Below are 16989 nucleotides of genomic sequence, written 5' to 3'. Positions count from 1 at the left end.
ACCTGCTTGCGTTTGGCCCATATCCCACTAAACCTATCCTATCCATGTTCCTGTCCAACTTTTTCTTGAATGTTGCAATCGTCCCTGCCTCAACTACCTCCTCTGGCACCTCGTTCCATACACCCACCTTACTTTGTGTAAAAAAAAAAGTTACCCCTCAGATTTCTATTAAATTTTTTCCACTTCACCTTACACCTATATTCTCTGGTCCTCGATTCCCCTACTCTGGGCAAGAGACTCTGTGCATCTACCCAATCTATTCCTCTCATGATTTTATACACCTCGACAAGATCATCCTTCATCCAAGGAATAGAGTCGCAGGCTACTCAACCTCTCCCTGTAAATAAGACTGTCGAGTCTTGGCAATGACCTTGTAAATCTTTTCTGTACCCTTTCCAGCTTGACAACATGGTGCCCGAACTTGAACACAATACTTCAAAATCTTCAAAAAACTCGATCAGATTCGTGAGACATGAACTCCCACGTACAAAGAAAGCCATGATGATCGTCCCCAATCAGGCCTTTTCCATCTAGTTTTTAAGTTTAGATATACAGCGCAGAAACAGGCCCTTTGGCCCACTGAATCTGCACCGACCTGCGATTCCTGCACACTAACACTCTCAAGACAATTTTCAATTTTACCAAAGCCATCCAGCATACATACCTGCACGTCTTTGGAGTGTGGGAGGAAACCGAAACTACCGGAGAAAACCCACGCAGATCACGGGGGGAACGTACAAACTGAATACAGACAGCAGCCGTTGTCAGAATCGAACCTGGGTCTCTGGCGCTGCAAGGCAGCAACTCTACCTCTATTCAGAAGTTGTAGGAGCAGAATTAGGCCAGTCGGTCCATCGAGGCCATTGCACCATTCAATTATGACTGATCTTTGCCTCCTAATCCCATTTTCCTGCCTCTCCATAACCCTTGACACCTGTTCTAATCACGAATTCTCTGGATGCTTTCAAGAGAGAGCTAGATAGGGCTCTTAAAAATAGCAGAGTCAGGGGATATGGGGAGAAGGCAGGAACAGGATACTGATTGGGGATGATCAGCCATGATCACATTGAATGGCGGTGCTGGCTTGAAGGGCCGAATGGCCTACTCCTGCACCTATTGTCTATTGAATTTGTCTATCTCTGCCTTAAAACTATCCACTGCCTTGGCCTCCGCAGCCCTCTGTGTGGCAATGAGTTCCACAGATTAACCTCCCTCTGACTAAAGACTGATTTACATAAATACATGCATGCATGCTTCCTAACTTTGTCAACGCCCTTTATGGGCAACTATTTGCATACCTTGGATATGCAAGCAAATAATTTCACTGTCCCTGTGTAAAATAGTAATTAATTAATTAATTGATTCATGTAACCTCAGACACCAGTCAGCGCCCTCTCTTCTCTGCTGTTCCTCCGAGGCCGCGGGTGGCGCTGTCGGGGGAGACCTCGGTGGAGGGGCCGCTCCTCACAGTTGGTGACGATTGTTGGGGAACGGCCGCCGTCGCCGCCGCTTTAATCCCGCGTCCGTCCACACAGCGCGTCAACCATGGCCTAAAGAGGCCGTTTTATAAACTCGACGACGCCTGCTGGCTAGCGCGAGGGCGGGAAGAGATGTGGGCTGAGGTGAGCGTTAATTTAAAGCGTGGCGCTAGCGCTGGCGGCGGCTCGGCCCGACGGTACAGTATAGGGGCGGGACCGGCGGCCATTGGCTGCTGACGTCCCGCCCCCTCAGCCTCCCGTGGTTGGTTTGTGTGTGTGTGGACCCGTCCTGTGATTGGCTTGCGGGAAGTCAATCATCCGAATATCTGCCCCGCGATTGGTCCGTGTGGGCGTCGATCAGCCCTCTTATCCAATCTGCCCTGTGATTGGTCCGTGCGGTGTCGATGGCCCGCCCCGTAGCGGGCACGGGGTCAGCCTGGGAGCGGTGACCTTTGGCGCTGCGGACGCGGCAGGACAGGACAGGGCCGGACACAGAGTGTGCATCTTGTCCTCCTCCCCTTGGCCTCTACATCTACCAACCTTCTACCTCCTCCAATCCATCAACTTCCTCCCAACCCTCTACCTTCTCCCATCTATCTGCTTCTTCCTCCTTGCCTCTTCCTCCACTCCTGCCATCCCTCTCACTCTTAAATGCTAATGGAGCGCCCAGGAGTGGCGTAGTTTGTAGCAGGCCGGCCGAGTTAGTTCATGATGCCCACGGGGTTATTGCAGCTACATGTCCCAGTGGCAGATTTGGGTGCATTCACAACCTCTCTCACTTTCACGGGGACATCCCGAAACATTTGTAGCTGTTCACCACTCGATTCGACCGTGAGTTGTTTTCTTTTTTACCTTGATCGCTATATGGAAGTTTCTTCACGCTGCCACATTTCTTCACAACAGGTGAAATTGTAATTGCAATGTGTGTAAAAGAATTGCCGCTACTCAGCCATGATTGAGTGGTGGAGTAGACTTGATGGGCCGGATGGCCTAATTCTGCTCAAAGAACTTATCAGCTTGTTAAACGATCGATCAATAAATGTGAATATTTATTACATTACTCTTTGGGTGGGAGAGTATATTTCGTTTGATTCTTAAGGCTGTAATTTTGATTCAATTTGTATATAATTCAATTTGTAAAAGGCCAACAGCCATACGGATGAAAATTCAGCAGAGTTGGTGGTGAATGCTACTGAAAGCCTTTTAATTGTAAGGGAATGAATTGTAAGGGAACTGTATCCCAATTGAGGGTAATTATAAGAATAGGAAATGGCCTACAAGTTAGGCTTTACTAATGGAGAGGGGGAGAAATCGGACTCGATGTTACAAATAAATAAATTGCAACACAAGTAGTTAGTTCTGGAGGTTATGTTTTTAGTTTAGGATGCATTGGTTGTTCACCATGTGGTCTCTGGATTAGAGAAACCAAATGGAGACTGGATGAGCAGTTTGCAAAGTATCGGCATTGAGTTTGCAGAGGTAATCCTAAACTTCCTGTTATCTGTCACTTCAATTCTGCCTCTCAATCTGTCACTTCAATTCTGCCTCTCAATCTTTCCTCATATGACACTCCCGCCATCCCAGGGATCAATGTCGTTAACCTACGCTACACTGCCTCAATCACAAGGATGTCTTTCCTCAAATTAGGAGACCAAAACTACACAATACTCCAGATGTGATCTTACCAGAGCCCTATACAGCTGCAGTACCTCTCTACTCCTATACTGAAATCCTCTTGTTATTATACAAGATGTCACATAAGATGTTATCAGTACAGCTGCTCAGTTGAGAGGTGGGTTTTAGTAAGTATGAAAGGTGGAAATTGTAAGATTGAAATGTTTAGAAAGAGAATTCAGGAATTTAGAAGCCAAGGATATGGTTGCTAATTCTGGGATGATTTAGTTGAGCCCAGAATTAGGGACACGGTGATCTCAGTTGTGGGCTGGACGAGGTTCCAGTGACCATTTGGAAATCACTGAAGCATTTGGAAAGCAGGATAAGAATGTATCCTGCTTTGCCTAACAGCATGTCTGTGTAAGGCAACAAACACCAGCACAATACACTCTCCCAGACAATAGCTCGTCTTTTATTGGGATCTTAAATCTCTTGAATTCATCCGTCAGCTTTTCCTACCACGACGTCTGAAAGACTAAGTTGAGTCTTGTGAATTTCACGCAATGTAATTACTTTCCATTTTCCAACTCATTTCAGTCTTGGCTCTTTCCTACAATTTGAACTTTAATTCCTCAAACAGTTCTCCAAACAAAAGCTTTGAGATGTCGACCAGCAGAGCAAATGGACAGTTTAAAAAAAAAAAAATCTCCTATTTATTATTGAGGAGCGCTCAATATTTTGTGCCTCAACATTTTGTGTTGGTTTTGGAAATTTGGTTTTAAACCTGGAAAAAATTGAGCTCCTTTTGCCTGGGTATTGTTATTTATGAGAATAATTAATAACCCAGTACTGACTGTACCTGTGGTAGCACAGACAGTATTGGCACAAGTTTTACAACATATTGAAATGGGCAACTATACACACCATAACAGTGTAATTTAGTATTTAATATCCTGGATAATGCCTTAAGTATGGTCCATTTGGAGAGAACAATAGTACTGTAATTCTCCTCTTGTCTACCAAAGGGCAGCGCTGTACCTACAGACGAATGGTGTGTGCACTGTTCAATTTAAAATCTTTGGAATGTATTCAGAGTAACTACTCAGAGTAACTAAGCTAATGCACGATTGTTCCAAATCTTGTGGAACTCGTTACAGGAACAATAGAGCCACAATGCAGTCCTTAAGGTAGTGGTTGCCATCTTGAATTCCGGCAGGCTTGTAATTTGATCTTGCAGCAGCTTTAAATACAACCTGAATATAGGCCCAGCATTTGGATTAGTGGCAGATTGGTGTATTATTGGTACAGATGGTGGTCCTGTGACATTGCTGCTCTTAAGAACTTGAAATAGCAGCTGGAATAGGCATCCCTTGAGCCTAATTAGCTAGTCAGTAAAGTAGGAAGGAGCTGCAGATGTTGACACAAAATGCTGGAGTAACTCAGCGGGAAAGACAGCATATCTGGAGCGAAGGAATGGGTGACATTTAGGTCAAGAACCTTCTCAGAATTCTCAGTCTGAAGAAGGGTCCAGACCCGAAACATCACCTTTTTCTTCTCGCCAAAGATACTACCTGCCCCGCTGAGATACTCCAGCATTGTGTGTCTATCTTAGTATTCAATAAAGTAAACTCTGCTCAGACCATAGTTTAAAGTCTACTGAATTTCTTATAATCTGCTCTCCTGTAGTTCACCAATCTTTCTCTTTCAGTCTTGAACAAATTCAGTGATTCATTCTCCATACTTTCTGAGGTAGAGAATTCTGACGGTTCACAATCCTTTGAGATCTTTCATCTTATCCTTTCATCTTATGGTTGTTTTCGTTAGAACAGAGATGAAGACCTGATTTGTTTAGATTAGTTTATTTATTGTCGGGTGTATCGAGGTACAGTGAAAAGCTTTTGTTGCGTGCTATCCAGTCAGCAGAAAGACAATGCATTATTGTATTAGTTGCTGCCTTAAACAACCATGTGCAGTCTGACCTTGATAGCCTCCTCTTCCTCCAGCAGCTGCTACTAACAGAGTGTATCATAGTACACTTTGTTGCATGCTAACAAAACATTTGATGTATTTATGACAGAGAATGGGGAAGACAGATGAAACCAGCGCTTAGTTTTCAGTGACGGGCCTGGAGCAAGTGTATGTCGATATAATACAAAGCTAAATGTAAGCAGTTTTACGACAGAGAAGTAGTTTGTTTTAAAACAGGGTTTCAAAGCTGGGAGAAAAATAATCAGCATGTTAGAGTAACTCGGCAGGTTTAGCAGCATCTCTGGAGGATATGGTTAGGCAACGTTTCGGGTCAGCACCCTTTTTCATACTCTACTCTTCATAAACGGCATCTGCAGTTCCTTGTCTACATTTAAGGCAGTGGAATGTAGCACAGAATTACTGAACAGAACATAGACTAAGTCAGTATTTCATAACTGGTTACACAGGTGACTGGAGGAAATGGAACATGGATGACTGGAGATCGAGTTTCTATATCGCACATTTTGCAATTCTCTGTCATAAACTTCAGAAGGTACTGTGATACACTCTGTAAGTAGCAGCATGCTGGAAGGAGAGGAGGCTACCAAGGTCAAAACTGCATATGGTCGTATTAAGGCAGCAACTAATGGATCTATTTAAGGACATAAATTCATATTTTAAAATAGAACAATCCAGTGGTAGTTATCGGAGTTTCTTTAAACAGCAGCCGCAATGTGGTGGTTTAGTTTAGAGATGCAGCTTAAGGCCACTGAGTCTGTGTCAACCAGCGATCACCCGTACACTCGTTCTATTCTACGCACATGGGACAATTTTACAGAAACCAATTCACCTACAAACCTGCATGACTTTGGGATGTGGGAGGAAACCGGAACACCTGGAGAAAACCCAGGCAGTCACAGAGAGACTGTACAGACAGCGCCTGAGGTCAGGATTGAACCCGGGACTCTGGCGCTGTGAAGCAGCAACTCTACCACTGCGCTAAAGTGTAGGTTTGTTTGGTAGATATGTGTCTTTCACTCTTAGCTGAGTATTTAGCCTATTTTGTGTTCATTTGGGTTATAGATCTCTGATCCTTTTGAATTTTGAAAATTAACAAACATTTGCTGGTTTTTAATTTTTTGTGTAATTTTTTTCTCTCTTCCAGGATTTCCTTTGTATAATTTAGATAGCCAGGAGGCAAATGAATCAATGCACTGCTCACCGATGCTGTGTCTTTTGACCATTAACTACGTGCCCAATGAATTCCGTCTCGCCTTCTGCCGTTCAGTACATCCAGAGCCAGGAAGATTTGACTCCCTCGGATTCTAAGAGGCGACTGCACCCAGCAGCCAGTGAGCAAGAGAACAACTGGAATGGCCAATATAATTTGCCAGAGAAACCCCAACCCAACGAACCAGATGAAGTGGACAAGATTAAAGCTAAGTTTATGACGGCATGGAACAATGTCAAATATGGTGAGGGCACCTGGCGGAGAAGGAATTGTTTTCATACCTCCTATATATTGTTTCTCACTTTATTTCCAATTCAGCCCTGAATGTATTGTCTTGTGTTGGTTCCCAAACATCTTCCCCATGCCTTTTTGCCTTGTGTTGTCAGCGCTTCAGTTATAAGGACTTGCCTTTAGTAACGGGCTGTACTAACCGATTTGTGTTTCTGCAGGCTGGGTGGTGAAAGGAAGAACAAATTTCAGCAAAACTTCCCCAATTTTTCTGCTGGGACGGTGCTACCAGTTTGAGTCAGAAGGTAACGCGTTCATTTCTGGGTCTGGGCACTTTTGAACGTTGCTAACCGTCAAGAACAAGTAATAACAAAACCATCTCTTTCCCCGCCATCAGCTGATTCGCCACCAAGTCCAGAATCTGTTCACGAGGCAAGAGACAACCAAAATGCTCCGTCTCCCGTAGTCGAGCTGTTCAGGAAAGACTTTGGCTCTCGAATCTGGTTGACGTACCGTCGTGAATTTCCGCCGCTGGAGGGTTCAATTTGGACGACGGATTGTGGCTGGGGATGCATGTTACGCAGCGGACAGATGCTGCTCGCCCAAGGACTGCTTGTCCATCTGCTCTCTCGAAGTAAACTTTTCACTTTGTTTTATTTTTCACCCGATTGTAGTTCATCATAAGCGATAAGAGCAGAATTAGGCCATTCGGCCCATCAAGTCTACTCAGCTATTCAATCATGGCTGATCTATCTTTCCCTCCTAACCCCATTCTCCTGCCTTCTCCCCAAACCTCTGACACCCGTACTAATCAAGTATCTATCTATCTTTGCCTTAAATATCTCCACTGACTTTGCCTCCACAGCCTTCTGTGGCAAAAAGTTCAACTTGGCCAAATCAACAGATATTTTTAAGGCAGAGATAGATTCTTAATTGGTATGAGTGTCCGGGGTTATAGGGAGAAAGCCTGAGAATAGGGTCGAGAGGGAGAGATAGATCAGCATTGATTGAATGGCGAAGTAGACTTGATGGGCCGAATAGCCTAATTCTGCTCCTATCACTTATGAACTAAATCTTCACCTGGTACTGAGGTTAGCAATAAAAATTCTGCAGCTCCCTGTCCTTAAACTAAAGTGGGGGAATCATTCCTGCTCCTGGTCAGTGCCAATCCACTCCTGGTGAAAACAGGGTCAGATTTGAGTCGTCCAGCATGGAAACAAGCTTTTCAGCCCAACAGGTCCAGGATGGCCAAGATGCCCCATCTATGCTAGTCCCATATGGCTGCATTTGGCTCTTATCCCGCTAAACCTTTCCTATCCATGTTCCTGTCCAAATGTCTTTTAATGCGATCTTTTCCTACCACATATATATAACTGTGTGTTTGCGACTGTCTTTTCTCTAATGAAAAGTTGCCACTTTGGGGTATACTAGGGGATGGTGAGTGGCCGTGAATGTTTGTTGTAATCTTTCTGTCCTCTACCATCTACATTGGGAAAACCCGGAGTGAGCTTTTGACAAGGCATGTTACAGTCGACCAGAATGAGCAGTGCGTTCCGAAATCTTAGATGCTAATTATTTTGTTCCAGTTAAAATCTCCCAAAAACGCTTTAATATTTTCAATCTTTACATGTTCCATTTTGGCCTCCCTCATGTTGCACAATCCTTCTTTAAATACTTACTTCTCCTACATCAAATGCATTCCCCTCCCCACATTCCCCCTCTGCATAGTTAAGCAGCTTATTCGAGCTTGGTTCTGATGAAAGGTAATTGAATAGTTTGTCTCCATGGATTGAACTGTTGAGCATTTCAATCATTTTCTGCTTTGACAGCATTGTAAACTTCCTATCTGTGATGAATTTATTTTCTATTATTGCTAGCCCTGGTTTTAAATGGCCGTCTTTCCTTTAGACTGGACCTGGCCCGATGTGTTACTCTCTGTAGAGTCAGAGGCCGAAACCAGATCGCCATCCAGGTCGAACATCACAAACTGGTCAGCTTTCTCCGAAGTCCTCGGCTCGCAATTGGACAGAAGTAGAAGCCTCCATGCCCAAGGCTCCGCTGTCCCACAAGCGCGTGCACGGACATTGAGACGGGCCAATGCTGACCCCAGAATGGACAAAGAGGAAATGGAGCATCGAAAAATCATTTCCTGGTTTGGTGACTACCCCAAGGCCCCATTTGGAGTACATCAGCTTGTAGAATACGGAAAGAGTTCTGGGAAGAAGGCCGGAGACTGGTATGGCCCATCCATTGTAGCGCATATAATCAAGTAAGTAAAGTTTGTGGAAGGGAAAGTTGTATCTGTATAGCACATTACCAATCAATGTGTCCAAAGTAAAGCTACACTACTACAAGAAAGATGTGAGTGTGCTAGAGTAGTAAGAGAAGGTTCACCAGGATATTGCTTGGATCAGGGCTTTTAGATTATAAGGAGTGATTAGATAGGATGGGTTTATTTTCCATAGAGCAGAGGAGGCTGAGGGGTGACATAGAGGTATACAAACCTGGAGGGATGAATGGGGTAGATAGTAAGAATCTTATTCCTATGGTGGGGTTCTCCAAAACAAGAGGACACAGGTATAAGGGGTATGGGGATTTATAGGTGATCTGAGGGAGACATTCCTTCACATTGAGAGTTGTTGGAATTTGGTTGTGGTTTATCTGGGTTGAATTACCTGATCTTGACTGTTAATCTGGTGGAATTAATTAATTGGCTAGAGAGCAAATATTATCCAGAACTCGTTTCCCTTGAGTGTTCTTCAGTGATCGCAGCCAAACCTGCCACTGCATGTTCAGATTGGGGCTGCCATGCTTCTCGCTATTGAATAGTTATCTGTGGCTCTGCCGTGTGTAGGAATGCCACATGGTTGAGATTCAGAAAGACCTTTGGAAACCATCAGATGGGCCTGAAGAAATATTGGGAAGCCAAGTTGGTTTGCAGTCATGCCTTCGTTGTCACATGCTGTCATGAAACTGGTTCTTCATTTTGTTTTTAGAAAAGCAGTGGAGCAAGCTGACGACTCTGAATCGCTGGGCATTGCTGTCTATGTAGCACAGGATTGCACAGGTAAACATGCACGCTGATTCTTCATAGGTGTAAACATTGAGCGCTGCGCGACTTCTTACATGGTGAGACTAGAACTCTTTTAATTTGAGTTCGCTGCAGGTAGAGGTACATTCATTTAATTTTAATTATATCAGATTTTATCAAGGTTTATAAAATACACAATTATAGAGTCAATATAAAAAAAACTTTCTAGTGATAGAAGGCAGATGCAAGGAACTGCAGATGCTGGCTTCAAAAACGGATAAAGTGCTGGAGTACTCACTGGGTCATGCAATATTTCTAAAGTACATGGACAAGTTTTGGTTCGGCACCCTTCATTAATTGGGGGGGTGGGTAGGTTTTGTGGGTTAGCAAGTGATAGATGGATACAGGAAACTGGAGAATGCGGTGCTGGCTCAAAGGGCCGAATAACCTCCTCCTGCACCTATTTTCTATGTTTCGACACCTTGGTAGTTTTCAAACCAATGATAAGAACATTGTATTTTCCAAATGTAATTAACACCCCCTTAATAGCACATACCAATGTTATTTCACTTATTTATGAACAGCTAATGATGAACAGAACCAGAACCAAACATAGTTAGTCAATGAGAACAAATATGTACAAATCCAGAATCAACAAATTAACCCCTGGATAGATGACATTTACCCCCAGGGGGTAAATTTATCCCAGGTTGGGAACTCTTGTTCTAAATAGAGCGCTACCGGTCACAGTGCCACGGGTCGCAGACTGCTCAGGCAAAATTCTCGTATAACATCTGGGTGATCTCATTTCATCCCACATCCAAAGATACGTGGGTTGGCAGGTTAAGTGGCCTGAAGTGACTCCAGGGTACAGGTGAGTGGTAGAATTAGTGGGGGGGGGGGGGTTGGGGTATTTGATGAGAACGTGGAGCTAATAACGTTTGCACGATGATTGAGGGGAATGTAACTCAAAGGAGAATGCTTGTCTTTGCATATTTGAAGTTGCCATCTATTTCTTCTTCTGTGACAGTGTACAAAGGTGATGTGGTGAATCTCTGTGAGATACAACTGAAGGGTAGAAAAGTTCCTGGTTTGGATTGGAAGTCTGTAATTATCCTGGTGCCTGTTCGACTTGGAGGTGAAAGTCTCAACCCAGTGTACATGCAATGTGTAAAGGTAAACAGCGTGGTTAATATTGGATTATAAATGTTTTGAACAATTGTGTATGCGTAGCCTTCCCGCCCATCGGCTCTGATAGTCATTTTGCTTTTCAAATGCTGTGTACATTAAGGTTTATCTCAAGTGCGTATTATTTTTTTCTGGATTTGGGTTGATACCATTGTTCTGAATAAATTCTTGTGTCCCTGACATGTGTCTGCTCTTCAGGCAATTTGTCTTGCTCCTTTTGATTCCATATCTTGTCGCTTCCCTGTTGATGCATCTCAGTGTCCTTGTGGCTTTCCACAGAGGTCTTGTGGAGGTGTACCAGGCATCTAATTATTGTGTGCTTGCAGGAAATCCTGAAGCTTGAATGTTGCCTTGGAATCATTGGTGGGAAACCAAAGCACTCGCTTTACTTCATTGGATTTCAAGGTAGGTGTTGATGTTTAATGTAGTTAAGTTTAGTTTATTGTCACGTGTACTGAGGTACAGTGAAAAGCTTTTGTTGCGTGCTAACCAGTCAGCGGAAAGACAATACATGATTACAATCGAACCATCCACAGTGTACAGATACATGATAAGGGAAGAAAGTTTAGTGCAAGGTAAAGCCAGTAAAGTCCGATCAAAGATAGTCCGAGGGTCTCCAATTGAGGTGGATAGGTGAATTGAGGTGCTCTCATCTTATGTGTAAGAAAGAACTGCAGCTGCTGGTTTTAATCGAAGGTAGACACAAAATGCTGAAGTAACTCAACGGGAATGGATGACGTTTTGGGTTGAGACCCTTCTTCAGACTCAGTCACCCATTCCTTCTCTCCAGAGATGCTGCCTGTCCCGTTGAGTTACTGCAGCATTTTGTGTCTGCCTGCTCTCATCTTATTTGTTCTTCACCTGACTGGGAAGGGACAATGATTTGTGTGGGGCTCAGGACCAGGGGAATAGTGCTGGAAGTAACAGCAGCATCTGCATCACTGGCAAACATGCAGATGCTGGGAGGGAATGTAGTAAGTTTGCATTACACAAATGAAAAACACTTGGAGCATTCAATTCTCCATTGAAGCTAGCAATGATGGTGAAGGAGTTCATCCATGCGGTCTTTAAATCTTCGCCATTGCATCTCCACTTTCAACCCTTCAAGTACAATTGCCAGTCTATCCCAGCCAATTCCCGTCTCATACCTTCATTACTTTACAGATGATTTCCTGCTGTATTTGGACCCTCACTACTGCCAGCCGGTTGTGGATGTAACTAAATACAACTTCCTGCTGGAGGTAAGCAATGCTTGGCTGCTGCTGCAGGACGGGGCCCATGCCTGCTGCTCACCTGGTTTCCATTAGCCAAGCAGTTGCTGAGATATTTATGTGTTGGGAGGTTTATTTGTTGGTTTAAACTGAAGACAGACGCAAAAGCTGGAGTAACTCAGGTCAGGCAGCATCTCTGGAGAAAAGGAATAAATGGCATTTTAGATTGAGACCCTTCAGACTGCAAGTCAGGGGAAAGGGGAATGAGAGATATAGACAGTATTCGGGACAAATGAATGTTGTAGAGCAGGAGGAAGAAGGGCCTCGACTTGAAACCTATTCCTTTTCTCCAGAGATACTGCCCGACCTCTGAGTTACTCCAGCATTATGTCGGGTTAATACTGAGCCAGATAGACTGAATCACGACAGCAGTATTAAGCTGTCCGTTTTGGCATTGGAAGGGTGTTTTTCATTTCCTGGCCTATTAGCGAAACTATTTTGTGGCATTTATGGGTGTGCTATTTTAAAAATAGCGGTTTCTTTGTTTATTACAAATAAAACAACTACATTATTAGAGAGAAAATTGAATCTTGTTAATTACACAGTGCACCAGAGTTGGTGCAGAGGAATGGAAAGTTGTTGGTGCACAATGGTGCTTGCTGTTTGACAGAGTGACATTTTATATTGTAACATAGTTTGATAGTTGGGTCAGGTATTTTTCAGGCAGGGTAGCGAGCTTACTACTTTATTTAACCTTTACATAGTCTGCTATTTAAGAGAAGTTATGTTTCTCAAAGCTTCCTTAAATGTTAATTGGTGATGTGCTTCGAGGCATTTAGTTCAGTTTGGTTTATTGTCACGTGTACAGTGAAAAGGTTTTGTTGCGTGCTAAGCAGTCAGCGGAAAGACAATACATGATTACAATCGAGCCATTTACAGTGTATAGATACATGATCAGGGAAGAAAGTTTAGTGCAAGGTAAAGCCAGTAAAGTCCTATCAAGGATAGTCAGAGGGTCACCAATGAGGTAGATAGTAGTTCAGCACTGCTCTCTGGTTGTGGTAGGATGGTTCAGTTCCCTGATAACAGCCGGGAAGAAACTGTCATTGAATCTGATGGTGTGCGTTTTCACACATCTATACCTTTTGCCTGATGGGAGAGGGGAGAAGAGGGTGGCCAGGGTGTAACTCGTCCTTGATTATGCTGCTGGCCTTGCCGAGGCAGCGTGAGGTATAAATGGAGTCAATGGAAATGAGGTTGGTTTATGTGATGGTCTGGGCTGCGTCCTCTATTCTTGCGGTCTTGGATGGAGCTGTTCCCTGCGATGCATCCCGACAATTGCCTTCAATGGTGCTCCCTTAATACAAGGTAATGTGCAACATGGCGAACTGTTCATTAATTGTTGATCTTGTTCCACAGTCATTTCACTGCATCTCTCCAAGAAAGCTGTCCTTCAGTAAGATGGATCCCAGCTGTACCATCGGATTCTATGCCAAGACGAGGGAGGATTTTGAAAATTTGTGTGAAAATGTTTCAAAGGTAAGTAAGTAATTGCTGCAATATCTTGTATTAGTATCTAAGGATGTATCTGGGGGAGTGTAACTGGTCAGATATCGCAGCAGTAAGTGGAGTCGTTAGCTTTAAGTCATTTTTTGTTACCTTTCGATTACCAATAGCTTGAGATGTGTTCAGGCTTTTGAACCCGTGGTGTTTAAGCCTGTTGTTGCACCAGATCAGTTTTGACCAAAAGAAAGGCACCCTTAATGTTATATAGCGGGTGCTGACCTTCTGGCAAGCAGTCCTAGGCACTTGATAAGGCTTCACTTGCAGGGCTATTCGAGAATGGCAGAGTTCTCTTGGTTGGGAGAGGTCGGGAAAATGTTGGTAGAAAGCCATGGATGTTGTTGAAGGAGCTACATTGGACTGGATTGGAAAACAGTGGGTGTTTCAGGATTTCTTTTTGTTGAATTGCTGTTAAAAACACAAAGTACTTGTGCTGTAACAGTAGGATAAGTGCTCAACTAAGAAAACCAAGCCCAATGCCTAAGTAGTATCTAAACTACCCGTTCATAACAATTGCATCTGTGACATTGAAAACTCAGAAACGATTTACAGACAATTCAAATTCAATTTAATAAGAACGGTTTCTCTGTCCTTCAGGTGTTTGGTTCCTCGTCTTTGAGAGAGAAGTACCCTATTTTCACCTTTGCAGAGGGCTGTGCTCAGGATTACGGTCTGGATGAACTCTGCACTCGCAAACCGGATACTACTGTGCAAATCTCCAAGTCTGAAAGACCAGGGAAGTCAAAGCAGAACAGCACTGACGAGTTTGTTTTCCTCTAACGAACAATGGACTTGCAACTAAATATCTGTGCCTGCTGCCTTTCAGCAGGGAACAAACTTGGGAACCTCTCTGAATGTTCTGATATTTATATTCTGTTGTCTTTCCATAATGACTTGGAGTCACGGCAATCATCAACCTTTCTGGGTAACTTTTACTCCGACACTCGTATAACTCTTCCTAAGAATGATCTTGTTGCCTTTTCGTTCCCTTTTATAATAGTGCTGACATTCTGTGTGTCGATCGTGGGTCTGCTTGATGCAGGTCCTCTGAGGCATTGGCAATTTCAGACTGGCTGATATTGAAACGGGTTGTGCAACAAGTTGATGCAGATGTAGCGGAGATGCTGGCACTGGGATTTGCCCAATCCTTAACCTATAATGATCTAAATTATTGAGCAATGGAAGGATTCTGTTTCATAGGATGGACTGGAATGGTTGTTGAATCTGATACTCTTCCATTGGTGTATTTGCAATCCATTCTGCTTGAATTATAGTTGAGGCCTGGCTTCCACGGGTCAGGAGCACCGAGGACGATTAACTGGTCCCATTATTCCTCTGAAGATAGACACAAAATGCTGGAGTAACTCAGAAGGACAGGCAGCATCTCTGGAGAGAAGGATTGGTGACGTTTTGGGTCAAGACCCTTCTTCAGACTGAAGGAATGGGTGACGTTTCAGGTCAAGATCCCTCTTCAGACTGAAGAAGGGTCTCGACCCGAAACGTCACCCATTCCTTCTCTCCAGAGATGCTGCCTGTCCCGCTGAATTACTCCAGCATTTTGTATCTATCTTCATTGTAAACCAACATCTGCAGTTCCTACCCTTTTGGCTGATTGTGGATCCTTTGAATTTGCCATTTTTTTATTCCTCCACAGTTTTCTCCTCGGCAGGTAAACGGATCAGCCCGCGGAACTGCCTCTTGGATTTCTGACACCCTCCTTCACACAGTGTGTGTGTGAGCCACATTACCTGGATTCACAACTCATTCTTACTCGAGTGTCGGCATGTACCCTATCAGCACACAGACTGTCCTCACTACAGTACTCCTTTGCCGCTACTCTTTAAGTTACCCCACGACGTTCTGTTTCAACATTACATTGGCAGAAGTGTGACCTGAATGTTTTGTGTGAATGTCAAACCACATCTTCATTTTGGGAAACGGAAAGGCAAAACATTTCTTTACGGAATGGGTACAATTTATCTATTTTGCTTCGTACATTTATTTATAAAATAGTAGGCTAAGAGGCCTACCATGAACAAAGGAACGAATGTTAGACTTTTTAAAGAAATAGTTTAGTTTATTATCAAATCCACACAAGCAGCCCGATGCAGTGCAGTGACATTTTTAAATTTCTAACGCTCCACCCGTTCTTTTTTGATAATATTTTACTTTGGGTGTTAATAGGGTTCTGTTGCCATTTACCTGGAGGTTCTGGTTCACATTTATCTTGGTGATGAGTTGAAAGTCTAAGCTTGTCCAGGGATGTGTTCTTTCCTGTAGCCTGCATTCAAACTGGGCCTTGCTTCTAATTCGACACAAACTAGCATTAAAATCTCATTCTGGCCACTGGATGTTGGTGTGGCCAATGCAGAAGACCAGTGACCGAAGCGTGGTTCTTGTTCAAGGTATCATTGGAATAGAAACAGGAGTTTCACAATGCTTTCTTGCACTTGAACTACCTGGAGCCGGCGAATTTCAGATTGCGTGGAATCCGAGGGTTGTTCTGCTCCCTGTGTCACCCACAGCACGATCTGTACTTTTAAATTGTTACTGTTATCTGTCAATGCTAACTACAGAACTTGAAACATCACTACTGATCCTAATGACTCTAAAAGTGTTGTCTTAGATGATTAATTGATCTAACAGGTAAGAGCAGTCTGATTCCATATTTAGTTGTACTATTTATTCTGTATGTTCCAATTTCTGTATTTGCTCGTTACTTTGCTGTAATAAGCCTTCCCTCTGAAGCTTAGCTGTGTGCATTTACTTGTGTCTGTTAAATCCATCTTTCTGTCCTCCCCACAATGGTTGAAATAAGAGTTTGTAGTAACGTCTTTAGGATCAATTTCACGACTGAGGCAGTGGAGAGTTGTTGACAAGCAGGTGAAGATCAGTTAATGGTCTGTGCAGTGGAGACTTTGGCTTTCAGCATCTTGTTTTGTGATGAGTGCTGTGCATTCTCTCCGTCACCACCATATTGTGTGAACAGCCAAGTTTGACAGTGTTTAGTAGAAGAGGGTTTATCGTAATGTCACTGTTTACTGGTGTGGGTTCGGGTCATAAAACCTGCTGACTACTACGTTGCAGAGCTCAGGACCAATCTCATAGTGGGCCATCATGTCTCCTCAGTGGTGAGCCTTTGTGTCATGTTAACAAATATCTGTTTCAAGGGTAGAGAAGGCAACTGTTTGCGCAGTATTTTAAACTTGTATCAGACTTTTAGTAGAACCATTATGCCTTGAATCTTATTTTGAAAATGTTTTGCCATAACAAAGATGAACTGAGCTAAACGAGGTAAGGGGAGTGGGGGTGGCAGAGGGACATTGATCTTTCTGTAATACAGTTTGCACCTTCCACTGTGGTGAGGCATAAGGCACTGTACGATTCACTGACAGTTTTTCTGCACTTAACTTCAGGGAATTAATCAAGCTGCAGAACTGTCAGGAGGGGTGAAGGACTCTCGATCGGTTCTGTTTA

At 43.5% G+C, this 16989-nt stretch overlaps 1 protein-coding gene across 3 annotated transcripts; it reads left to right on the top strand.

Moving 5' to 3' along the window:
• Positions 1–1468: 1468 nt before the first annotated feature.
• Positions 1469–14477, top strand: atg4d (autophagy related 4D cysteine peptidase). Of its 3 annotated transcripts, none has more exons than XM_033012213.1 (11): positions 1469–1622; positions 6226–6535; positions 6741–6824; positions 6917–7153; positions 8428–8788; positions 9516–9586; positions 10581–10726; positions 11065–11143; positions 11903–11979; positions 13369–13488; positions 14110–14477. In XM_033012213.1, the coding sequence occupies exons 2-11, from the start codon at positions 6319–6321 to the stop codon at positions 14290–14292; spliced, it is 1575 nt and encodes a 524-aa protein (XP_032868104.1). In that variant the 5' UTR covers positions 1469–1622; positions 6226–6318; the 3' UTR covers positions 14293–14477. The 3 variants fall into 3 exon arrangements, with proteins under 3 accessions (XP_032868104.1, XP_032868105.1, XP_032868106.1); XM_033012214.1 differs by lacking the exon at positions 1469–1622 and adding an exon at positions 1917–2309; XM_033012215.1 differs by lacking the exon at positions 1469–1622 and adding an exon at positions 5532–5613.
• Positions 14478–16989: the final 2512 nt, after the last annotated feature.

The sequence above is a fragment of the Amblyraja radiata genome, chromosome 35 (genome assembly GCF_010909765.2).
Source record: "Amblyraja radiata isolate CabotCenter1 chromosome 35, sAmbRad1.1.pri, whole genome shotgun sequence".
NCBI lineage: Eukaryota > Metazoa > Chordata > Chondrichthyes > Rajiformes > Rajidae > Amblyraja > Amblyraja radiata.
Note: the sequence above shows the minus strand (reverse complement) of the source record. Positions and strands in the feature narration are given on the sequence as shown.

Excerpts from the sequence above, each read along its gene's own strand:
- atg4d (XM_033012213.1), top strand. The coding sequence starts at position 6,319 with ATGAATTCCGTCTCGCCTTCTGCCGTTCAGTACATCCAGAGCCAGGAA. Across the intron at positions 10,727-11,064 it reads TGTACATGCAATGTGTAAAG|GAAATCCTGAAGCTTGAATG; the intron begins GTAAACAGCGTG and ends GTGTGCTTGCAG. Across the intron at positions 11,144-11,902 it reads TTACTTCATTGGATTTCAAG|ATGATTTCCTGCTGTATTTG; the intron begins GTAGGTGTTGAT and ends ATTACTTTACAG.